The sequence below is a fragment of the Eublepharis macularius genome, chromosome 6, assembly GCF_028583425.1.
Source record: "Eublepharis macularius isolate TG4126 chromosome 6, MPM_Emac_v1.0, whole genome shotgun sequence".
In the NCBI taxonomy this organism is placed as follows: Eukaryota; Metazoa; Chordata; class Lepidosauria; order Squamata; family Eublepharidae; genus Eublepharis; species Eublepharis macularius.
The window spans coordinates 90,544,048-90,570,971 of NC_072795.1; the positions used below are offsets into that span (position 1 = coordinate 90,544,048).

Here is a 26,924-nt window from a genome sequence, read left to right on the forward strand (position 1 = left end):
CAGCACCTACCCCTCTCTGCAGCCTCTGTCTCTCATCCTAGCACTTGAGCAGCCATATTTCAAACTTAGTTCCCCAGGTTTAAAATGGAAATGCTTGATAGATTTTTATTGTCATCTGAAATGAGATGAATTCTTAAGTAAATTTATTAATATATTGTTGTTCTGAATTCTTTATAAATATTTGAGGTATAAGCATGCAGTAGAATCAGTTGCCCAAAAACAAAAACATCTGCAGAACAAGATGTATTGCCTAGGGCAATAACTGCGATCTAACAGCAAGCATCCTCCCCTGTTTGAATAGGAAGATGGGATGGGAATTGTGCATCTTCCTTTGAGGTGCCAGCCAGGATCATATGAGGAGATCTGATATGCATCTGATCACTACTAATCTGGCCTCTGTTCTATACACAGCACATGACATGGAACCCAGTGCAGAGTGACATGTGAACAGGAGGAACTCATTCACAAACCTCCTATCACATGCCTTAATGAGGCAATAGAAAATGTTCAGAGTATTTTTTGAATGAACATTTAAGTTCTAAAATAGTATTATTGTTTACAGGTTCAGCTTTTTTACAATTAGAAATGAGAAGCAAGTTAACAGGAGATTAATGTGTGTCAGTATCAGAAGAAATAAATTTTTTTACCAAGGCTGGCATCTTTTTAGCTGGGATTCTTGCTAAATGAAATAAAATATGATAGCTACTTTAATAATAAGCATGTAGGGCTTCCCTCTTAAAGGCAATCCAACAGAATAAAATCACCAGGAGAGAAGAAGCAACAAGATGCCTTTAGAAAAGCAGGAAACTATTTAAGATGCATGAAAGGTAATTTAAACAGCACCTGCCTTTCATTTCAACTGAAATGCCAAATCCAATCTTTAAAAACCTGGGTACCACTATCATCAGTCCTCATTTAGCATAAATATTACATTAACATTTTCCAGAATGCAGTATAAATTAACACATTGGAAATTACATAGTAACTTATGCAAACTTTAAGTGCTGATTTTTTTTTCTGAAGAGGATTCTCTTTTGCTTTAATTGTTTTGTTTGTGATGTGGATATATTTATTTGGTTTATTCATAAGCATGACTGCTGTGGTTGCCTAGCTACAGGACACAGTAATTGGGAAAGTTAAATTACTGGGGAAAGACCAAAGGTCTTCAAGTTCTGTCTCTTTGCTAGAAGAAGCACAGACCAGTGTTTTGGGCATTAGTATACTGTATAGACAACAGACACGACATGACATAGACATGACAAAAGGTCTGAGAACTGGAAACAGCTTTACTTAGTATGGGATTTTTTAAAAATAATATTATGATTACAGAGAGAGAGGGAATGCGCATAAACACTAGCAATGGATTTGGTTCAGCACTGGTAAGAGGAAGGAAGGGGGAGAAATTAATCTACTTTCTCATTTACAATTGCTATGAAAATGATGGTATTTTGAGAAAGATACTGAACCAGAGATGAAAAGGAAACTATACAGACCACATTCAGACATCATGCTAAGGCATAAGATGCTACAATAGGCACAAACACAGGATTTTACTTGTACCATTGTGTTCCTCCTCCCTCTGTGCTCCATGGCATGTGAATAAGGACATAAGAATGCAGTTGCTCCAGTGAGTCAGACTCTGCTTACTTCCCACAAAATCCAGTATGTGGGGAGTAAACAAACTCCAGTTCACTTAAGCACCTGCATTAGTTTCAGATACAGAATCCTTTGTCATGTTCCACATGAGAAAGAAGCATAGGGGGAGTGTGCAGACATGAGAAACAAGCATGCTTGTGCCCACTGTGGACAGTTTCCAAGTAGAGGGGCAAAATACCGCCCCCCCCCCAGCACATGCTGTTTTCATGTAGAAAATGGCTTGGGGTGGGGGAAGGCAGGAACTCCCCCTCTTCTTGAGGCATCACTCTGAGCGAATTTAAGCCTTTTTTAAAAGAAGCAGTTCCTCACAGTTGTGTGGGCATGCCTGTGCAGACACCCTTAGTGTGATGCTTGAATGCAGCCTTAAGTTGGACACCCTAATGCACCCTAATTCCAAGTGCATTTATATTTGTAGTTTGGTTGTTTAGCCCAGCAAAATGGTGAAATTTAATCCAGGATAGTTGCTTTACTGTTTTGGACAGGAGCATGGAAATATTCAGATGTTTCCTACCAACTTCTAGAGAACTCAAAAACTTGCATGTTGTATTGTGTTATTTAGGTCGATCTTAATAAAAGGTATGACACAGTTGTTTTTGCTACCTGTTTTCTTTTTGGGAATAAAGTATATACTGCTGAAATACTGGATTTTTAAAAGTAACCATTGAGAACAGATTCTCCATGATGAAATAACATTGTTAATGTGTAGTTTTTGAGTATGCTGTAACTGATTTAACTAACGGTATACCTGAAAATATCAGTTGACCATACAACAGAGAGATTAACTGACTGATTGCTAGATGTGTGCGTTTGTCTTTTATGTCTTTAAATTCTGGAAGTAACTTGAAACTAAATATGGAAAAATCCATAGGAGGAAAGATGTAGAACAACAGCTCGCCTCTTCTGCAGAAGACATTGTTACAATTAATACTTGTGCATAACTTTTTAAAAGACCAGAGAAATAAAACTTCCAGCTTTTTCTGAAGACTAGTAGCTCTAGTAAATATAAGGTTGGTTTTTAGCACTTCAGATTGCTTTGCATGAAACTGGCCTGACACAGGGGCCAATTTAATGATTTATAAAATCAACTGACCTGCATCATGATGGGGATTGAGTAATGGAAGTATGGCTAGGGTAATCTATCATTTCTTCATAAGAAGTGTCATCTTTCCGACCCTAGGCAAACGGTTTGCCCTCTGCTTACTTTATGTACAAGAAAGTTGGCATCTGTGTTGGTGATATGTGGAAATGTGATATGTGCAAATTGTTGGAAATTGCAATGTCTGGTGTACAGCAGTAGCAACAAAGAAGGAAGAAGGGAAGAAGAGCCTTCTACAAAGGGGGCAGCAAGGACAGTGAGGGCAGCATCTCTCTTGTTTCCTGAGGGGTCATTTCCTTGTCTTCTATTGGGCTAAACCGGGCAATATCCTGCTTTTTCTCTCTCCTGTCTCCTCTCTCTCTCTAAGATGTAGTCAGATAGTCAGGAGGCCCTCTATTTCTATCTCTCCTCTTTACTCTCAAGTATGTAGTTCCTAAATAAACTTTTAGCCTCTTTAATCAGCACAGCGTGACTTCTCTGCACTTTATTTGCACTCTGCTAACACAAATAACCCCATAATCAATATGAACATATGATTTACACCACAGTACAGGAAAGAGGCCAGCACCTTCTGAAGTTCATTTGTCCAAGCACCAAAAAAACATCAAAATACTGTCATTATGCATTAACACAGAAATTATGTACTATGCCTAAAAACATAGGTTAAAATAGACTTGTATAATATACAGTACTTTTCATTTAGAAAATACATTGGAAACATGAATTTTCTTGAAGTACAGACTTTCAATTAGTTTTGAACAGCCATATAAAGATTTTTATGGTTACAGTACAATGAGATGTGATGCACAGAGATTGGGGTTTTTTACCATATCGTGGGGGGAAAGATTATTTGTACTCTAGTGTACTCTATTTGAACTTTTGTTTACCAAAACCAATGAGATCTCCAGACTTTAAAAGAGATGATTTATCCATAAGAAAAAGATACTATAGCTGAAATGAACCCTTCTATGAAATTGACTGTGAATTTTGCAGAGGTCTCCTATGTTATACATTAGAAACTGGGTATTCAAGGCTGAATTTCCCATCAAAATGAGAATGCTGATTTAGGGGTTAGAATTCAAGCCTCAACACCTGCTCAATGCTTTTATATCATAACAATCAGCCTTGTTATAGAGGTAGATGGTATAAACAGGTGCATGAAGGCTTTTACATGGTGCCATTTGCAATATTGTGCCAGCAAAGAAACCCTAATGCCCATTCCTAGGCACTAGTTTGCTACTGCACAGGATTAGGCCAATTATCACTCATTTTCTGCAAGCAACAATAAAGGGGTACGCTATATATTGTTAGAGAAGATTATCTGACTCCAAAGGGTAATATATGAATTTTTATGCAGAAAGCATTATCTAATGCTTATTTGAGCTAACACTTAAGCTCAGAAAACACATGACTTTTATCTGAGTCACATACAATTAGACTTCTAAGTTTGGTAAACTGGACAGAACAGGTTCTTGTTTACTTCAGATTCCAAGTTATATTTTGCCTTGAGATTCCACAATCAAACTATCCACCAGTCCCTTAATTCCAGCAAAGTTTCATTTCAGCCCTAACCAGAATCCTGTAAATAACAGATCCGAACTAAATACCCTTTGAGGCTCCTGCACAGCCCATTGAGAAATCTATAGTGAAGGCTGGTTCGAGGTTGCTTAGAAATCACAAAGATGGCTTCCTTCCTAGGAAAACTCAGCTATGGTGAAACAATATCTACCACAGTGCTCTGCACTGTAATAAATATTCAATATAAATTAATAATTTACAAGTACCTGAGCAAGGACGCAGACTACCTTCACACAGCATAGCACCAAAGGCAGTAGCTCAGAGTTTTTAAAAATAATGGGGGTTTTGAACATTAAAAATTCTACCTATTGATATAAAAATATTGATCTCCAACAAGAATGGAAAATAGTGCAAACATATGTCTTCACTTTTCAGGATAGAAATGATGTTCTGTTTCGTCATTTCCTGTAGGCAGCATTACAGGATCTAGGCATGGGAAGTGGATGATTAGGTGCAGGCCTACTTTGGGGGGAAAAATAGAAGGTCAAGAAAATATTTCCAAACATATTAGCAACATAAATTAAAATGTATTAATAGAACTGCATCAGAAGCCACAGTATCAGCTTCCTACTTGTGGTGGTAGTTGTTGAATCTTCTTTGGAAAACAGGGACATTCAGGTTAAATGGGATTTGTTAGCTACCTACTTAACTTTATCTGAACTTGTGATTACTATATGGAAACAACAACTTTCAAAGATAAATTAGAACGTGGCACCATTTTTAAGGTTTTAATAAAGATTTTGGTTCATCTGGTGCAACAAGAATTATCTCCCACCTAGGATGGCTTCAGTTAGGCATTTTTAATCTCTCAAGACATTGATTTGGATGAGCAGCAAAAGGCTGTTTCTAGTAGCACACCAATCCTTCTATCCTTGTTCAGCATTCATAAGCTGATGCTCCAGCAAACATTTAGTTAGTTTTTGTGTTCATGCCATATCATTTTTTTGTACTCCTATTATGTGAAATACATTCCAAAGGAAAGTCATAATGCAGCAGTTGGACTCTGAGGTGTTGCAGTATTTTCTTGCCTCATTTTTTACATGCACATAAAGATGCCTTACTCTGAATCAGACCATTGGCCCAGCAAGGGAAGTATTATTCTATTTTGACTGCTATCAGTTCTCCAGGTTCTTTCACATCTTCAGCTATCTGATCTGTCTTAACTTGGCAGAGGCACACCAGAGGGTGGTTTTCCATAGTAGCCAGATTGCTGATGTGATTCTGTATGAAATTGCCCTTGCAATAGAGATTACAGACTGCCAGGGTGATCCATTTTCTCTCCATTGTTAGCTAGTTTCTCTTTCATACCCAACGTGCATTAAAGTCCTCCCCGACTGTGTTCCCATGGGACCCTCAACATTCTCTGCCCACCTAGCTTTTTTTTTTATTTTGAAGAGTGTGGGTAACACTGCATAGAAATAATACAATATTTTTTTTAAAAAAATTTCATGTCTTTGCAGGGACATCTCTAACAATCCCGTCCCCCTTCCCAAAAGGCAGGTTGAGCTGTGGGTGTACCTTCACAAAGATGAGTAATGCTGGATAGGAATAACACTATACCCTTTAACAACCTTTTAAAGAAACCCTGGAAGGAATTGGCTGTTAACAGTCTGTACACAAATAGAGGATGATGCCATGTGGAAACGTGAAAAAAATGTAACACTGAGGTTACTGAAACGTAGGAAACATGCTTTGAAAGCAGCCCTGGAGATGTCTGGGCTGAGATTGAACTCGGGGCCTTTTGTATACAAAGCAGATACTCTACTACTGAGCCACAGCCCAGCCCCAAAATGCTTAATCTTCACTTTGCTTAATCTTCACTTTGCATTTTTCCTGTCTGAAACGTGCAGCTAGATGACCAAACTAACCTGACTGGAGCAATCGGAGGCACAGGTTTTGGAAGTCCCGGCACCATTCTGGAAACATGGTTCTGCTGAGCAGCTTTGCTTTGAGGATCAGCCGGCAAAGGTTTTTGAGGTGGACTTGGCTTGCAGGATTGCTGCAGTGTGATACCAAGATAATGGCATTTGTATGATAAAATTAATCTTACGACATTAATTTAATAACATTTTGTTCTGATATAAAGCATTGCAATATGCGACCTAATTGGAAGGCACTTTGTAGAAAGAAATGCATTGTGCAAAGGAGTGATAACAGTAATCATCCCAGACTATTTTGTGGCTTGCATTTATAGTTTATGACATTTGTAGTTCAGCCAAAAAGTGTAGTTACATCTTTGAATCTAAATCTAGTGATTCAGTCATAAAAGACTCATTTCTGTCAAAATACATATTTTTAACTCAAACAAAACTGGCCACCCTACTAGTCCTATTTGTGACAAAGGCAAGTACAAAATTAAAAGACAGCAAGGTGTCCAAGAGGCCATCCAGGGAAGGAAACTATGAAGAGTTTGACAAAACCCAAACAGGTGCATAATTTACTCCATCTGTAAGCAATCCTCTAGTGTGATTTAACTACGTGAATTTTCTTTCTCAAACAGAGAACACATCTCTAGTTAACATGCTGTGAGCAGAGGGGAAAAAAAGACAAAGCTCATTTTAAGGTCCACCTGGCATCAGGGCTTCTCATACTTACAACCATTTTAGCTACAGAGCTCTCTCTACTCTTTTTTCTTGCAGGTGACATGTAAAAAATGATTGTTATCACAAGAAAAGCATGACAAACTATGACTGATGTTTTCAAGTTCCGCCATCGAGGAGCCTCAACCAATCATTTTCAAACCATGGATTGGAATGTTGAAAAGGAAAAAAAAGGTTGGTAAATGACAGACTTGAGCAGTTGTTGGATTTTGGTAAATGAAGGGTTCGGAGGCTGGAGCAATTGGGCAGAGAGTCCATTATAGATTTAGGTAGGGTTTGGGTGCTGTTCCTGGTAAAAACAGTTAAAAGCCTTTCTGTTCCATGTTATAACTCTGACAGTGCAATCCTAAGTAGAATTACTCCAATTTAAGTCCATTGTAATCAATGGGCTTAGACTAGAGTAACTCTCGTTAGGATTGTGCTGTGAATCATTCACACCAGACACCTGCTTTGTAATGGTTACATTTTCTCAGGCCTCAGTTTTCCACTAACTTTCTGTGCAATCTTATGAAGAGTTATTCCAGTCTGAGCTAATTGATTTAAATGAGCTTAGACTGGAGTAACTTTGCATAGGACTGCACTACTCATTACTATACTAATGAGAGGGCTGGAGAAAAAGAAAACAAAGAAACAACAAAACCATGCATACCATTGAAATAAACATGTTTCGGAGTTGTTTTTCATCAAGCCTACTGTGTGGTATCTTCAAACCTGTAATCCCCTCCTAATAGGCCACATGAATGTCAGGTGGCCCTGTGAGTCCAAGTGTTGTCCTCATTGAGGACTAGAAGACTGAGCAGTCTCAGAAGCCTCAATTATGAAGAAAATAAAAGTATATAAATTAAACTTTTAAGGTGTAAAATATAAGTTCCTAGTTTCTATATCTGGAGACAAGGTGTCATCACACAAACACATTGGACTTTTTCGATCTGTCTCTTCATCCTATTTTTCACATGCCAGAACTGATGCCCAAATGAACTATTGGCTGTTTTGAGCATTCACCACGATACAGTATAAATATCTTATCTATGCAGTTTTGTGTGCAATGAAAAAGTGTGAGAAATAGGTGAGGGAGAGTTAAATGATATTGTAACTGTAAGAAAAATAGCATTCTGTCTTACCAAATGGTACAATGGGTAAAATTAACATTAACATTGTAAGGATGATGACCCAGAGATGGAAGAATTGATGTGGGAAAGTCTAATATGCTTGTTATGCTCAGGATATTCAGAATGAATTAATTTTAAGAGAATAGCCACAGATAATCTACAATGTCTGAGATGTCCTCTAAAGAAGAAATGCACACCAGTAAAGGAGATTTAAATTGATTAGGTGTCATGAGAGGGAAGAAAGCTCAGCCTCTACATCATTCCTTCAAGCAAACATTACAAGCAAGACTGAAGCTGAAACATGTGGAGAAGAAACATTACTGAAATATCATACTAGGTTATAAATTATGGCTTTCTTTATTTCCCCCCCAGTAGTTTCCAGCGTAGTAGATATTTTTTTAAAAACAAAACCTTTGGAGTGTTTTGTTGTTAGGGGAATTGTGCTCAGTTTTATCACATCATTGTAATTTGGGTTATTTTTTCAGTTCATACAGCTTTTTCTGAAAATGAAAATGGCAAAAATATAACCTTGAGACACTTATTGCAACACTTAGCAATTATATGGAAATTACAAAAAGTGCTTGCCTGCGGGCCTGTGAAAATATGAATTGTGCCCTTCTGCAAGTTGTTTGGCATGACTATGGTGTTACCCGCATTACTTAGATTGTTGATAGAAGTAAAAATAAGCAAGTAATGTTTTTTTTTTAATCTATAGGATCCAGCATGGTAAAAACCCTTTTATCCCTAAAAGGCCTTTTATCTTCAGTGAAAAACATTCTTTCCCTTTGTCACTTGCCACCACCAAACCAAGGAACTAAAAAGCTCAGGCTGGAGCTAAACAGATAGTTCAATTCTCAATGTCTCCGACTGAATTCTATAGAACAAACAAGCAAGTGGAAGGACACATTTTATTTGGGAGTCAAACCTGCTTCTCACTCCTGACACTGGGATCACCTGGGTGCAGAGTCAGCTGCCACACCAATGGCATACTGCTATTTTACTTAGACAACATCATCTGTGTATGGCAATATCGTCACTCAGTTCTATAGGAAAAAGTCAACTTGCACTTGCGGACAACGTTGTAAAACAGCAGTACCTGCCCACTACCCTGACATTAATTGACCTGCCACCATTAACAGAGATCCCATGGTGGTTGTGGGGGAATTGCCCTCCCAAAGGCAGCTTCAGGGCTGCAGGGAAAGACCAACATATTTGGGGTAGACCACAGTTTTAAGATCTGGATGGGCTGGTTGTGTTCAGCTTTGTCTCCATTCTATCAAATTTGATATGCCTTTGTCTAGTCTCAGTGTATGTGTTTCTGAACCATGCCATAGAGGACTCGCTGGGGACAGACCTGGCAGTGACTACCAGAGATTCAGTGCCCACAAAACAGGGTCCTGAAATAGCCACTACACAACCATGCAACTGGGTCTGGCCTGGTGGCAGACTAGCCACAGAGCAACTGGGCTAGGCTTCAAGGTAGTTCAACTACCATGAAACTGGGTCTGGCTTGGGAGCAGCACTGCCAGCTACTATAGAACTGGGCCAGGACTGGCAGCCACTGCACAACTAGACCCAGCCCAGCGCCAGCAGCTACCATGCAACTCGGGCTGGTGCTGGCAACCACCATGTGAAATGATGAGACTTTTTCTAAGAGGGTCTCTAAAGTTGCCAAATCTGGATTGGAAAATTCCTGGAGATTTGGGGGTGGATCCTGGGGAGGGCAGGTTTTGGGGAGGGGAAGGGCCTCAGTGGGGTATAATGCTATTTTCTCCAGAGAAACTAATCTGTGTAGTCTAGAGATCAGTTGTAATGCTGGGACATCTCCAGGCCCCACCTGGAGGTTGGCAACTCTAAGAGGCTCCCATGGAGATAGAAGGAAAGATGAAGACGGGAACTGATAAATGTAGGTTGAGTAGTGAACGAGATGGAAACAGGAAAAGGCTGCAAGCTCTGGAGTCTGCCAGGGAAGAGAAAGGGGAAATTGTGGGTAAGGGGGATACAGGGAAAATGAGATACTCCCCCCACCAGTCATTGTGGGACCCTAGTTGTCAAGAAATCTATTTCCAAATCATGCCATAGAGGATATGATTGATTGACTCTCACCTTATGGAAAAGCCTATCTGAAGAGGTCAGGAAAGCTCCCGCTCTCCTGGCTTTCCGCAAGCTATGGAAAACCGAATTGTTCAAGAGGGCTTTTTACTCAGATGCATCAGTAAAGAGATAGGAACTATAGGCTTCACTACTGCGTACTGTCTGTTGCTGTATGTATGATCCTATTGGGTAGTTTCTAGGTTGTTTGCTACATCAGCCTTAAAATAGCTTATGTTTTGTTTCAGCATTTCTTCAACTCTGTATTGGATTTCTGCTGATTTTAAATCTCTGCAAATTTGCATTTATATATCCTATTAAAGTGTTTATTGAAATGTGTTTGAAATTGATTGTATTAACTTACACTGTGTAATCAGCATTGAGTCTAAGTGAGAAAAATGCATAATAAATGACATAAGTAAAATAAACAGAGCCACAAAACGGAGGTAGGGATTTCCCTACACACCTGAAGGATGGCTCCAGGTTGGAAGAAAAATCTGAAATTTAAAAAAAAGGGATTAAAATCCCCCCAAGTAACAGAAACTTTAAGAAATGAATGCCCACTAAACTCTCAACGGCTGTTGTGAATTGCTAGGCAATTGCTAAGCAGGAAAGGACTGGGAGGTGGAACCAGCCCTCCTCCACTGTTATGTCCCCTTAGGTAGGAGGACTTGATGGGGACAGGCCCAGCAGCAACTACTAGAAATGCATTACCCACACAACTTGTTTGGCAGCAACAGCTGCTACCCAATTCAGCCCTGCCTGCCCCACTATCAGCCACTGAATACCCGGGTATGATTTGGCCCGCTGCTGGTGGCCACTGCCCAACTGGGACTGGCCCGTACAACTGGGCTTGGCCTGGGGCTGGCAGCCACCAAACAATTTGGCCAGACTTTTGCCAGGAAGTGACTGCCAGGATAGAGAAGAAGGAGATGGGGCAGATAAAGATAGGTTGGCTAACAGATGGGAAGGAGAAAAGGAAGCTGTAAAAAGGGAGAGGGTATGGGGCCTACAAAGAGAAAGAAGAAAGTGTGGGGAAGGGGATATAGGGGGAAATGAGGTGCTCTGCCCAAGTCCTTGTTAGTCCCTATCAATTTAATTTTACATACAACAGCTGTTCACAACGTTCTATTTATGTCATGGTTAGTGTAATAAAAGAAGAGCCAGAATGTTGGGAACTTATTTGGGGAGGTGACAGAAAGAGTCTTTGATCTCTCGCCCATAGTTCCAAATCAAGGTTCCATTTGTGATGGGAGACAAAGAAGCTAAAGGATTGGAATCTACAGTAATTCTCCCAGTAATTGAAAGCATTTCCATCAGCACAATGGGACTTCTTTGCCTCCCTCCTGCTGCTGCAGTTCAAAATGTTTGCCAATACGCCACTCTTGGGAGACAGAGGACTCTCAGGAACATCTTAGGGCAAACTGGGGGTATCCAGTGGTGCAAACCATGTCCCCTGCCTTCTGTTAGTGGAAATTTATGACATCATCCAAACCCTTGTGTTTCCCACACTAGGGAGAGTGAGGGGGAACTGGTTAAGAGTAGAGAGCAAACAAGGATAAGGACTGAGCACAAGGAGTAGTTCTATTTATTTTTATTTACCTTATTTCTACCCTACCTTTCTCCCCAATGGAGAATCAAAGCAGCTCACACTGTTCTCTCCTCCATTTTAGTAGTGTAGAGGCAGGTGTGAGATAAAAAGAGTAGGTGAAGTATGGCAAAACTGGGGGCTAGAGAAGGTCAAGAAGTGCGGCTGAAGATCAAAGGGTACCACACACACACACACACACACACACACACACCCATGAGATTCTGCAAGCCTTATACAACTGTGAACAAGAAACAAAACTTAAGACAGAACAGGTTCGATTTTTAACGCCTCTTATTACTTTCTTTAGGATATGAATATACTATCAGGAAGACCATTGGGAGAGTGGCAAAACCTGACCCCCCCCCCAATGCAGTTATCAAAGTTGGGAATGGGGATGTTAGAATGGGGAAAATTACCAGGACAACTCATTAGGCTGTGTGCCTTTATGACTCTACAGATATATATGTATGATTTACAGGTATTTATTCATCCTCAGAGGAAGACTCTGAAATGAAGGTTAATCCGAAAGGTCGTCAGGAAGAAGGAAGATTAAAGAAAAAAATGTACTTGTTTGGAATGTTTGGTCTCAACATGAAGTGTATTTGATTGTATATGAGTAATAATTATTTTGTTACAATATTTATTGGTTACTTGCTAGTAACTGAACACAGTTTTGGATTGTACTGGATGTATTGCATGTTCGATCAATTTTTATATGAATATACACACTTCTAATTGGATAAGAATGAATTTCAGTTGTGTTTAGTGATGCTTATCTTAGTGTTTTTTGTAGTTGTCATCAAACTTGGAGAATGTGCATGTTTTAAAGAGATTTTCCCCAGGCAGGCGGACTCCTAGTTCTCTCCATGGCTCTGCCCCTCCCACAGAGATGAGGACTGCATGCTTCACTATTGGGTACTGTCTGCTGATGCAGATATGCACCTACTAGTGAGTTTCCTCAATGCTAAACATGCAATGGAAATTAGTTATGCTTTTTTTCCAAATAGATTTAATCTCTGTACTTGGCTTTATGCTTTTTTTTAAAAAAAAAAATTCTGCTTCCATTCTCTATTATATCTGTTTCCCTGAATGTCCTAACTGTTCTTCAGTATTATACTTTGCTCAGTGAATGTCCTGGCTGTCATTTATATTGTACTGTCACTTGTACTGAGATCCACCTTGGATCTTAGTGAGAAAGGCCAATGATTAAATAAATAAATAAATACCAATAGTCCACTTCCTTCAGCAACCAGCCATTCATACGAACCCTTCCTAAGCAGACAGCCTCACTTAAATCCTCCTTTTGTCTGAGGGAGATGCCTCTGCTCTTGGGACATTTTAAGCAGCCCCACTCTGGTACAGGGCCACATCCTCCCCACCAGGCCAGGCTAAGTAGCCTAAGGGCTGAGACCCCTGCCATGGCTCCCACAGATGGCCTCAGCCAACCAACCCGAACCACCCTCCTGCTCTGTGTTGACTGTCTTCTTAGCTTGTTCAGCCTGAAAGTGTCTCAGCTACACCTCACCTGCCCCCATATAAGTAAGCTAATGGTTTCCATTCTGTCAAAGCAAAGTGAAGCACCAGAGGGTAGCATTGTACTGGGAGCAAAACCAAGAGTTCTGCTTCTACCAGCAAGGATTCCATAGGGTGTGCAATATGACCATGTTTATAAAATTGTGGCTCTATGTAGAAACAGAAGTTTTTTAAAAGTTCCATCTCTTCACTGATGTGCGTTGCCAGCATGGCCTTTGGAGCCATTCTTTTGCAAGATTTCTGAATTTCTCTTTGCCAGTAAGACTTGTTCTCTGACCCAGTTTCCCCAGGGAGTGTAAAGTATTTATAGATCAGATAGATTTATTTCTTCAGCTTTAGTAGAGTAACTATGAGGGCTGTATAAATGTACCAGGTTTTTATATGTAAGCAGGGAAAGGGTATCTTCAATAGCACTGGCTCTTATTACTTAAGTTTCTGAAAAAGAATTGTTTAATGCATTGGGCATTATAAATAGTCAGTGGATGTCAAATTCCTGTGGACTGAATTTGAATCTGAAATACAGTAGAAACACAAAGAGATGACAATATATCTAGTTTCATATGGACTTTTAAAACATCTGTTTCATTGTTATACCTATATATCCTCTGGCAATGAGTTCTAGGGACAGGAGGTCAAACTACATATGATATTAAGTTCTGTGAATATTTTCCTTTTGGTTTTTTTTAATCCCAAGTGAGAAGCAGGACCAGGAGTTCATATACAAGGAAGGGATACTTGTTTCCCTGCAAGCTGTTTTTTCCTAACAACATTTTCCTCTTCAAGATTGTTTTTGCCCCAATGGGGAAAAGATTATGAATACCTGTAACTATTCCCCATGAGATAAATAACAGCTCAGAAGGTGCAGTTTTGACAGGAAAAGTGGCCCACAGGAGATACTCTCCAAATTCCAATCCTGATTGCAGTTTGAGTTTTAAAAAATATGTCAGTTGTGGTTAGTGAAGCAATTCAGCATGAGGTGTGGGTGGGAAAAGATAGGCTTAACCCTTTCCTTCAATGCAATTTTCTTGACCTCTGGCCAAGTTGCTGTTTGGGCCATTGAGAAAAACATGCCAACTTGCCAGGGGGACAGCATCAAGGGAAATGGCTGCCAGAAAAATCCAAATTTTCCCTTCACACAGCAGCTATCAGGCTTTATAGAGAGCCTTTCCAAAACTTCAGAGTAAAGCAGGTTTGAGTAACATCAGAGAAAAGCCAGGAAAACCCTAAGAGATACAAGAATGCACTACATTGCTATGGAGAAGCAGGAAAAAACCCACTTCCCAACAACATTGAACTCAGAGCAGATAACTCATGTGGAAGCCATCTTTTCCCCCTCTGGCTATACTCAATCACCTTTGAGCTGAGAGGAAGGAAGATTGGAGCGTCAGGGAAAAAACAATTTAAGTGATCACTTGGGGAGTTTTCTGGAGTGTGAGTTTTTAGGAAGAGGGGTATCCTGATTAGGGAGCAGAGACTTTGGTGACTTAGCAGATAGGCAGGATCTGGGTGGTGTTCCTCTCAAAAACAGTTAACAGGAAAAAGTGTGTCTAATGTGGTATTAATGAGTAGACATGGGCACGAACAGAAAAAAACCCGAACATGGTGTTCGTTGTCATCCACGAACAATGAACATTGATGAATATGATCCTGTTCACGAACATGTTCGTTGTTCGTGGGGGCCAGCAAGCTCTCCTCCAGCCATCAAGATCCCTACCGCACCATCCCCAGAAACCCTACCTGAACAGGAAACAGGAAATGTACCAATAATAAATAATAGCTTGGCCCCAGAGCCTGGCAGCAGCCCTGGAACTTGAAGGGGTAGATCCTTACCGCACCACTCCTAGAAACCCTACCTGAGCAGGCAGCAGGAAAGGTACCAATAATAAATAATAGCTTGGCCTCAGAGCCTGGCAGCAGCCCTGGAATCTGAAGGGGTAGATCCATATCCCACCACACAAAGAAAATTCAAAGTCCAATGCACTCACCCTGTCTCTCTAACAGCAGTTGTCTCTCCCCCTGAAAGCCAGAGCTGGGAACACCCCCCCCCCCCGGTCTTTTCCTCTTGTAACAAATTTGGAGCTCCAGTCCACACTTGGAAGGAAGACCTGCCTATCAAGCTAAATTGGGCTTAGATTGGGGTTTCCAGGATAACAGCAGGAGTTCAGACAGAGTTCAGATAATCCCTGCCTGAGCTGCCATGGGAATTGATTGCAGGTGCCAGACTGTCTGGCTTGATGAACAGCACGAACGAGGCTTGCAACGACCACCTGTTTGTTTAGACTGGGGCCTCATGAACAGCTTGTTCGTGAACAGCAGATTGGGCTGTTCGTGGTTTTTTTAGTTCATATTGCTGTTCGTGCCCATCTCTATTAATGAGTATAAACCTCTCAAAGATTTTAAACTATAAATGTGTACACTCTTCAGACCCATCTCACAGTTACTTTGTTATGCTGATCAGTTAAATAAACTTGTTATTTTGTTTCATTCTCCATGTCTCCAGTGAATAATATAAGCAGTAAAATAAATTGCTTTTTTGGAACCCTTGCTGGTAGAGGACAACAAAGGACAACCTGTCCTGGTCAATAATAAATCTATCTTAAGAAGATCTGCCTATTCAAAGATATTCCTGATAGCTCACATCTAAACATTCTGGCTCAAGTGCAGGGAAAGGTGTGGATGGTGAAGCATAACACCGCAGTTCAGACTAAGGGACTTCATCATTTAAAAAGAGAGAGGTTGGAATAAAAAGATAGTATTATGACAAAAGTAGGCCTAGAGACATGAAAGACATGAAAGATAAAAGAAGGTGGTAGAATTGGCCTATACTAAAAAATAGGATCCTGAAGGAAGAGTAAGCAGAAGAGAAAGAGGTTTGAGAAGAGGAAAGGACAGGAAGAGAGTTGAAGGAACAAATGGCTAAAGAGAAAAGTGTGTGTGTGTGTGTAAAAAATAGGATGTTAGGACAGAAACAGCTCTTTTGATCTCCACTGCCCCCACCCAGGAAAAGGGATATGAAGAGCAGCAACTGTGCCAGTTAATCAGGGAAGCTGGCCAAAAGCCAATCTCCATATTCCCACAAAACCACATGAACCCAGAGAAAGTGGCAAACAGCTGCCCCCTCCCTCAGCCATTTCTGCTGGTGAAAATAACACAGAACAGAAGTCAGAAGCCCCTCCTCTCCCATCACAGCACTCTGCAGCCCAATGAACAACAGAGTAATTTTTAGGTAACCTACACAGTTCTTCAGTGTGACAGTGAGTTGGGACAGGTACCTGATCACATGTAATGTCTAGAGTGAACCTAAGATGGAAAGGAAACAAACTGCCTTCTGTGGCTTGATGCAAATAATCTCTGCACATTACAATTCAAAAGGTAGCGATCCCACTGTGCCATGGGCTTATGCCATCTTGAAAAGAAGACAAAACCTACCTCATTATGCCTGGGAAAAGGGTTGGCTGGTAGCATCTTTGTGGGCACAGACTGCTTACAGGATAGCTCACAAAGGGGTGGCAAGATACGCTCTGGTGGGCTTGACCATGGTATGTCCAGTGCCTTCACAGGGTTACTAATGTCAGTTCTCTGACACCGTAGCAATCTTTGTGAATCATTCCACTGCAGATACATAAATAAAAGCCAAGTTAACAGCAGCTTAAAAACATTGCACATGAACCCGACAAAATTAAGCATTTCCAAGTTCCACAGATTTCACTGAGAAAAGCGGGAGCACATTCAATCCATGTTTCAGTTCTTCAACAGAAATCAGTAAGACTTTAAAATACTTAACTATATGGCTTAAAGTATGCCCACATGCTTCTACTTTGTTAGAACTTTGTATCTAATAGACATAAACATTATTGCTTTTGAGGTTGTTCTGAAGGGGCTTCAGCTTCCTTTTTAATTTGCCCGTTTCCACCTTTTCTGAAGCCCAAGAACCACCAGTTAACAGCTTCCAGCAGCTTACTCCAATACTGAGCCTTGGATGTTTTAAAAACATTGCTCCTCACTGAGAAGGCTGGTTATAATCCAGAGACCAAATGTATTTATTTCTTTTTCACCACTGGCACGCTCCATTTGTCTAACTTGGAAGTCAACATGCATTTTTAAGTGTACATTGTTTTGCTTCTGTTTCACTTATTAGCTGTAATGCTATATAATTTCATAATATCCCATATAAGCTTAAAACGTGGGAAACACAGCTTAGATTTGGTCAACAGTACTTTAACAGACCTACCTTAGGTGTGTTTAAATGTTGTGGCTTTTTGACTAGTTTTTTATTGAGGGTTGTGGTATGAATATGATTAGACTCAAATGCACTGGAAGGCCTGGCTGGACTCACAGATCTGCAAAACAAGTATATACATTAGAGACAGGCGGTGCATTTTTACTTTCTTCAGTGAACAGTAAAGGGAAAATCCATCTAACATACTTGCAAGCATAAAAATAAATATTGATTGTTTTGTTTGGAGCCATTAGTCTGTTAAATTAGTTATTGCAATCTATGGAAATGCTGCTTTACAACTCCCAAGAGACTCTTCTAATGAAGCTGCTCTTTAAGCAACAATGACCTCAGTGATGGATATTGTGGTTCATTTGGTAGATGAGGAAGAAAAGATGACCCCACTATTTCAAACAGGTCAAAATAAAGAAAAACATTCCTTTTAAAAATTGCTTATTAATACAGCAAAAGGAAAAACACATTAAGGGCACACTATCATAGAAGATCCTTGTGGACGATTCACTGTTGGAAGTGTTCTAGGAAAAAGGATGTATATTGTTTTTCCTGGGAGAATCCCCAGGCTGATGTGTCTCACTTGCCTGGACTGATGCAGCAATGGCTCCTCCATGGTGTGTGAGGTGAGCAAAGGTTGAAGCTTGCATTTGCCTGGAGGTTAGTTATGCACTGGAAACACTTCTGACTCCCTTCTGTGCTGCAGTGTCATGACTGGCTAGTATCTTTCAGACACTAGAAGCTCCACTTCTCCAGTAAGAGCCTCCTTGGGTAGCCTGCAAGCTGCTGTAGCCCAGTTCCTTCCCATGCTACTTAGATAATGTCAAAAGCCCAGGCCATGTGGGAGAACGTAACGCTGTGGCTATCCTGTACCGGTCTTTCCCTCCTAGAAACAGAGGCACAACTGTCTCTTCCCATGCGATCTGGGACATCTGATGTTATCTAAACAATGCAGGAAGGAACTGAATGCAGTCATTCCCCGGTTGTATAGTAAAATGAATCAGTCTTAAAATGCCAAGATTTTGGGTTTCAAGGCTGTTGAGGTGTTTTCCATTTATGAACCAGAAAGAGCTTGGAGAAAGAGACTGGAACTTAAGGTAATGTTATTTCCAAAAAAAAATTGCAATGTGTAATGTATAAATGTATGCTGTTAAAATGAATAACAATGTGTTGAAAATAAACATAGTAAGGACTTTTGTACACATTACATAGGTGAGACCTGCCTGAATCTCACCCAAGCAATGTCCAATCTCTGACCCCAAGGTATGTATTTAAATTCCTAGACACTCCAGCCAAAGAGAGGCTGTAGATCCTCTCTGAGAAGGAAGAGGGAAGGAGTGTGTGTGGGAGGGGAGGGGATCAACTCATCAGATATGACTTAGTCAGGGTCAGAGAGAGGGCTTAGCGAGGGATAGAAATAAGTATAGGAATATGAGTCATGTGCTAGGCAGGTTAGTCAACTGGGGAGACAGTAGATTGGGAGTTCATGAGCTGGTCAAGGAAGAATCTGGAGATCAGCTAACCTTATATCCTGAGTCTGAGTCCAAGGGTGACTGGACTAGGGAAGCGTGGGGACTGAATAGGTGAAGTCTTACTCTTCAAGCATTTCTGTCAATGTGGTAACGACAGTAGTGAACGGTTCAGATATCTCAAGGTTTAGGGAGCCTTTCCCAAATAAAATTAATCCACCTCTCTCTCCAAGAGACTCAGCCTGTCAGTTCTGTAAGGATGTGAGTGTGGTGTGACACTCTTAACTATTCCTAAGGGAGTTGAGACCCAACTCAGCTGTGATAAGAGGTAAACTTTAACACTATCTTACTTGCCAACCAAAATAAGCCTTTTAACCCTTCTGTGGAAGACACAACAAATGTTTTGTTGTTTTAAGGAAAGTGCCTATGTGAGTCCAAAGGGAGAGGAAACTGATGATTCATTAGTAAGTTCAGCAAGTTACCCAGCCATCTCAATAATTACATTCAGCTTTATCGAACACTTGCAACCAAACGTTTTGCTAGTCAGTCACTAGGGCCGTGGGGTTCACCTTCCCTTTGTCGACGGCTGAACTGAGCCCCTGCAATGGATTGGCACCCTCCTCACTGTGCCACCCATGGGGGGTGGGGGGGTGGGGGGATCTTGGACAGAGAATCAATACAGCCAATAGTCATTTTGCTGGCTCTTCCTTCACATCGGGATAAGGTATGCTCTTAAGATACACCTTTAGGTCACAGTCCCTTTACTTACTGAATAAACTGCAGCATTTATTTACAATTACTTTTATTAAAAGAAAAATGAAAAAGAGTCACATATGATTGAAGATGCTCAACCTTGAGGAACGTAAACGTAAATGGGTAATAGATGATGTTTACTTTCCACGTCTTTATTAAAGAAAAAGAAAAAGGGGAGGGTAAAAATATGTCATACCTTAGTTTCTCTATTGTAGACTTCTTATTTATAAGGAAGAATCTAATTAAGAGAGTTCGTTTGATGTACATAAGAAACCCAGCAGCTATGAGGAACAGAGTGGTAATGAGGAGTCCGATGATTAAACTTCTGTTATCTGAAAACAAATAATTCCAACATTCTTATGAATGGACCGAGGTCACCAGCATGCCACTAATCAAAAATACATCTTTTGCTATTTGGTTCAGGACTGATTCTTCTGTTAGGAGGGGTGACATGATTGCTGCTCCCCAGTGGCTTCATCTTGTGCTGTTTTGATAATGTAGGAATGGAGAAACTGTATGGGAGAGAGGAATCACATGGAAGAACCATGACAAATCTATCACCGCCACCCCAAGTCCAACTTCTGTCATTATCCCACCATGATCCCTAATGTTCCATTTTACTGGAACAGGGTTGGATGGAGACATAAGAGAATCCTTTACCACTCTAAGATAAGTATTTGTCCTTTGTAAAAGCCATCTACTTTTGTGCTTCATTTTTTAAAAAAAGTTACAAAATGATGTTAAAATAAAAATGCTGTTACTGGAGAACAGTAGAAAATTTGGTGGAACATACAAGCCTGACAGAGAACAGACTGTACCCCATTAATAAATTATACATTTTTTTCCAAGAAAAGGATGTTAATATCCGAATAAATAAAAAAATCCAGACCAAAGATCAAGGAATTTCGTATTTGTTTTTTGTCTGTTAAAGGCAGCACTATTTCACTGCAAGCTTCAGTGCGTATTTCAATGTGTGGGGTAACTGCTGCTGTTTTCCACATTTGTTTTGCTATTGCCAAGACCCATAAGAACGGGAGCTGTTGTACTTTCGAGTGCTTCCAGGAAGAAGGAATGTATCCCAACATTGAGGTAAGTGAATTAAGTTCCACTGAGCATTCTATTGTAAAATTAATTTGTCTATTAATTTTTGACCAAAATGGCACAATAATCAGACTTACCTATAACATGTTTCAAATTAACTCTTTGCTCGCTTATATCTCCAACACCTATCTGAGTACAAAGTCTATCATTGAAAGAATCAGTAGGCATCCAATAGCTGCAAATAATAATCTTGGGTTTTGTATTAATTGTAATCTAAAATCTAAATAAATTAGTTTAACATTGTACAGTATTTCTTGCCAGATTTTTGTCTGAATTTGCATTCAGCTCCATAGTCCAAATCTGTGATAGTTCCTTAGTTACAGATTCATTATCAAGTTTCAAATAAAGATACTTCAGTATCTTTGAGCTCAAACCCATCCAACGTATCATCAGTGAGCTACAACCCATCCTGGAAAATGATACCTCTCTCTCAGAAGCCCTGGGTGGAAGACCTTTCCTTGCCTACAGACAGCCCCCCAACCTTAAACGACTTCTCACTCACAACCATGAATTGGCCAGCAGAGTCACCAGCACAGGTACCAGGCCCTGCAACAGACCCAGATGCCAGCTCTGCCCCTATATCTACCCAGGGAATACAATTACAGGACCCAATGGCATCAACTACACTGTCTCTGGCTCTTACAGCTGCTCATCCTCCAATCTGATATATGCCCTCATGTGCCAACAATGTCCTTCTGCTCTGTACATTGGACAAACCAGCCAACCTCTACGCAAAAGAATAAATGGACACAAATCTGACATTAGAAATGGAAACGTCCAGAAACCAGTGGGAGAACACTTCAATCTACCAGGACATTCCATCAAAGACTTAAAGGTCACTGTAGTTCAACAGAAACCTTTCAAAAACAAAATCCAACGGGAGGCTGCTGAACTGGAATTCATATGCAAATTTGACTCTGTCAAGCTGGGACTGAATAGGGACTATGAATGGTTATCACATTACCACAGGTAACAGATTTCCTTTACAGAGGTGGGGTCTGGGGGAGCTCAGTGGTACCTGGCGTGGGCTTTCGGGAACCACAGATCTCTTTATCAGATGCATCTGGCAGGGAGAGCTGTGGTTACCGAAGGCCCATACTGCATTGGAATTGGATGGTCTAGCTGTTTGGCTTCTACAAACAGGGCAAACTCCTTTGAAGCCAACTGATACACACACCAAAAGGAGATGTTTACATATACTAGCAAAGGAATGTTTTGATTGCTCCCTCCCCCTCCCCCCCTAATTGCCTCTTCCCTCTCTTGCTCTTCTGTGTTTGACCAGTCTCTGTATCAGGCATCTGACGAAGAGAACTTGATTCTCGAAAGCTTATGCTAAAATAAAATTGGTTAGTCTTAAAGGTGCTACTGGACTCTTTTTGATTTTGCTACCACAGACTAACACGGCTAACTTCTCTGCATCTATGGTATACTCCAGTAACCAATGTAAATTTGCAGTATGATCTCTAGTGCTTCTTCATTTTCTGAATCATCCTCATTCCATATATGGTAGGAGCCTTTACTGTAAAAGTTTGAGCATTACTTGCTTGCATGGGAAATAAACACAATGGTCTAGTAGTTACTGCAATCTTTTTTGGAACCTGAATGTAGATTGAGCATTTCCAGTCTGTGGGCCATTGTTTTGTTATCCATATTTATTAGCAGATTCTTGTTTAACAACAATAACAACAACAACAGGTGCTTGTTAAGATTTTGATAGACTCCATTTCTGTATCTTGAAATAGCTATATTGATACCCCCACTACTCCTGGTATGTTTCTCCCAACTTCTTTGAGTGAAGCTGTCACAAACCCTTTGCTGATTCAAGCTTGGGCTGTTCTTCCCTTGCTATGAGGTAAAAATTTCCTCCCTAAGTGTATGAAGCTGTTTACTGGGCTGGGAAGCCTTCAGTAGGGTGGTTGTGTTGGTAGAGCTCTAACTTTATGTCCCACCCTTAAGGAACATATATGCTGTGATGTTACCCAGTCAAGTTTAAGTAAAGGGAAAAACAGGTGTTTATGTGTCCTTTAGAAATAAAACTGGAAATTTGGCTTGTTGAAGTTTAAAAGATAACAGATGGTTTATTTACAGGTAGGATGGATAGTTAGATAAGCAGGTAGATGCTAAAGGAAGTAGTTGGTTTTTTACACAGATTACTTCACTGATGTAAGGCACAGAAGACTTGGTATGGTTTATTAGATTGCTAACTTAGATGAGAGAAGTTGGTGTTTTCAGATTTGAACTTTTTAAAGTTCTTTCTTTGTTGGACACCCCTTCACAGGTTAGGTGCTCCAATTTATGCACACACATAGCGCACCTTCCCTTTTACTGCAGACCTCAGGGTACTCTACTAATTAAAACCCTCTTCAGATACTGGACAGGAGTTTCAGTTATACCAACGCTATAACCCTTTTCTGAAGTGGAGTCTCCTTTTTTACCCACTTTCTTAGCCTATTACAAATTCCCAGATCTCTTGTAAAATGTACTGAGATCTCTCTCAGTAAAATTTAGTGTTGTCAGTCCCACTTTAGTATCAGGTTTAAAAGTGCTTCGTAAACTTTAGGTTTTACTGTAAGGGTACATTTCCCCCTTTCTTCTTCACACAGAGAACTCTCTGGCTGACCCTCTCTGGTCAGATGCCAGGCTCCAACTCCCCTATCTTTTCAGTTAACTCCAACAGTCAACCCCTCATTCTGTTAGCACCAACTGTCAGCTTACTGTTCTAACATCATCTGCTGTTCTCTCTCTCTGGCTAGTCATAGAAGGGGGAAGGGCCCTGTTAATCAACCTCCCTTCCTGGTGTTTTTTCAAGCCTTTACCTGTCTCTCTGTTGCTGGATGCAGCCTTTGGCAATCCTAACATTTTTATACCGATTCCATCACAGAAGCTTTCAGTTCAGTTTCTAAAATTGCACATTCTTCATAAAAACATTCTTCTTTGAAGGATTCCTGTTCCATGTGGCTGAACATGGTACCTTCCATGAAGATAGTTTCAAGTGAGTAGCTGTGTTGGTCTGCAGTAGAACAGCAGGATTTGAGTCCAGCAGCAACTTAAGAGACCAGCTAGATTTTGGTCTTTTCCATGCTGGGCTTTTCATTGGTTCTGGCCCTATACTGCATTATTTTATCTCCAGAGTTCTGCATGCATGGTCAAAATACCTTGATTTAGTCTCTATAATTGCTTCCTAGATTTTATTGCATGAGCTGCAGAACTGATTTCTCCCCAAGTTTTTTTGTGGTTTTTCTCCCTGTGCACGTACCCTGATGTTTCCCCCCAGCAGAGTAAAACCAGAGCTTTTTTGAAGTGCAGAATGCTTTCTTTGGTGTGAGGTCTGGCCCTGGCCCTGCCTTTTACCATCCCCTTTTATCCCCCTGCATTCTGATTAGTTGAACAGCAATCAATCTAGTTTTTTCTTTTATTTTTTTTAAAAACAATGTTGCAATCCAGGTCCATTAAAAAAAAACTTGCATGGTCTTTCGTTTCTTCAAGAATGCTGTTTAGATTATATTTTGACACTATAATTGTTTTAGCATTTTCCTTCCACTTTATTCTAATTTTTGATATTATCAGTTTGTGCTATGTAACACAATCACCTCCTAGTCTTGTTTTAACAGACAGGACAAAGCTTCTCTTCCATGGAATTCTTAGTTTTCATTACAAAAAAAAATCAATCAAATCTACAGCCCTTTTTTTGCAGAGATATAAGAGGAAAAGTGAGGCCTGGAAAGAAATGTGAAAGGGAAGCTGCAGGAAGCCATTGCTCAACAGATGGTTTCACGTTCCCTAGAGCAATGATTTCTTCACATGCCAGGTAAGGAAATGAAAAGTATGGAGTGGCACATCAGGCAGAGGGTACTATTTATATGTCAACATTGCACTATAGTGCTATGTTGTATGTTGAAGAAAAAACAAAGGGTGGCATGTCATCATGGCAGCCATGATGATAATGGTCTGAAAAGCCAATGCAGAATTACTGTGCGGCATGTGTGGAAAGGAAAAGTCGGGGGGGGAGGGAATTGAGAGTGGTGCACTGACCCTACCAACTCCAGGAAAGTCAGTAGAGTTGCTCCGGGAATAAGATATTTTAATACTGTGCCCTTATAGTCACTCATTCAAATCTTGGACATTATTATTATTATTTTTGTCTAAGACAGATTTGTGTTTGAATAGGGTCTGTCTCTTTTACAGTCCTTTTAGTCAGCTACATCTTGCTGTGAAATTGTAATGCAATTGTATTGTTATGGAAATTATTATGATGTCACAAGCTCAGCATTACAGTTCATTACAGGAACTAGTATGCAGTAAATGCAATCTAATTTACTTTTGAATAGTGCTATTCATACAAAAAGGTGATAACATTTCCAAGTAAATTGCTAGCTGTTCATGCAAATGTAGGCCTGATTCTGTTCTCATCATCAACTAAATGTGGAAGTCAGAGGTTTTACACTGCACAGAATAAAGTAGTAAGAGGAAAATCAAATCCTACTCAACTTCAGGAACAAGATCTAATTGTGGCAGGTAGAACAAAGATAAAAGAACTTTTTTGATTGAAAATCAAATCTGACACCACACAGTGAAAGAATATCTACTAGGATTGGCCATTAGGATATAAACATTAAACATAGGAAAGCATAGGATGAGCATTCTGAAAAAAAAATCCCTACAGAGACACAGTTGAGGATTTCTTGCAACTATTACATTGCAGTGGATCAGATGACACACAACTTCCATCCAGCGTCATTCAGCATTCAAATAGGACCAAGTTCAGGATACACAGCCTCTGATTGCATGGTTGCCATCTGAGTATTACCTTCTTGTACAGAAAGACAGTGGTGCAAGGTGGACAGTGGGAGAGTAAGGTGTGCTCTTGCTGGCAACTTGCTCCCTACCACTTGCTAGAGTGTGTATTATCCAACACAAACCAATGACAACATGTGGGGGAAATTGTTCGTCGGATAGCTTAGGGCTGCTTCTTATGATATGGTCAGTATGCAAGTCAGTATACAAGAAACTGCATACTTTGTTAATCAGCTAATATGGGGAAATATGGCAGCCATGTTACAAAACATTACCTTAAAATTGTCTGAGTCCCCTCATCTCTATAAAATTTTATTAAGATGGTAGTTTTATAAAGCATGAAAGCACTAAAAAGCAAAGGGAATTTACCTGGGAAAGACAGAAATTAAACCCCTGATCTTCCAGGACAATGGTTTTGATGTAACTGCAAAAAGTACAGCTTTCAGACAGGTTGGCTTGTTGAATAATTCAAGTCTTTTGTCAAGTTTATGAAATAGATGATTTACTATTAGCACAAGAATTTTGATTGCTACTAAAGTGAGGTATACTTTGAGCAGAACGCAATAGCTTATGTCCTTACCAGAGAGTTTGTGTGTTTTCACAGGAGCTTTCTCAGTTGCATAAGGGGACTATTTATAATATGCAGGAAACCAATTGTGGTAATATATGGACCAACTATAAGTCCAGGAGATAAGTTAAAGGTGACGACTGAAGAGCGGCCCAAAGTTTGATAGTTTAGTGAAGACGGAAAGAGAAAGTGACATCTTGGGGATGTGAAAAACGTAGTGTAAGTGGTGGGCTTCTTTGGAGCTTTTTAAGCAGAGGCCAGATGACCATATGACAGCAATGCTTATTCTGTGAACCTGGGCAGGTCATGAGAGGGAGGGCAGGAAGTGTTACATCAGTGCTTAGTTCTCGTGGCCCTTTCTTACACACCCAGGGTAATGCCAATTGCCATTTTGGGGCCAGGAAGCAATTTTCTCCAGGCCAGTTTGGCCTGGAGTCCTGGAAGTTTTTTGTCATCTTCTGGGCATGGAGCAGGGGACACTGGGGTGGGGTGGGGAGGCAGTTGTGAATTTCCAGCATTGTGCAGGGGGTTGGACTTGATGACTCTGGAGGTACCAACTCTATGATTCTAAAACAATTTTGTGGAAGAATGAACACCCTGTTTGTTGTCACTTTATTCTCTATTAGAGAAGTGAAGGAAAATGAAAGCCTTAGACATTTGTGTGCCCAAAGTGAAAAATAAATACACCTTTTCAGTCTTCATAGGAACCAATTTTAATGGTATATGAAATGGAGATAAAGAGAAACATATAATAGAC

At 40.3% G+C, this 26,924-nt stretch overlaps 1 protein-coding gene across 1 annotated transcript in view; it reads right to left on the reverse strand.

Annotated features, from left to right (window-relative positions):
* Positions 1–3,235: 3,235 nt before the first annotated feature.
* Positions 3,236–26,924, reverse strand: part of ADAM12 (ADAM metallopeptidase domain 12) — a 391,488-nt gene continuing 367,799 nt past the window's right edge. Inside the window, exons 19-23 of the mRNA XM_054982517.1 lie at positions 19,901–20,036; positions 17,486–17,594; positions 16,684–16,866; positions 6,199–6,329; positions 3,236–4,789 (exon numbers count right to left, since the gene is read on the reverse strand). Of these exons, the coding sequence (XP_054838492.1) occupies positions 4,729–4,789; positions 6,199–6,329; positions 16,684–16,866; positions 17,486–17,594; positions 19,901–20,036 (620 nt within the window). The 3' untranslated portion in view covers positions 3,236–4,728. The remainder of the gene's footprint in view (positions 4,790–6,198; positions 6,330–16,683; positions 16,867–17,485; positions 17,595–19,900; positions 20,037–26,924) is intronic.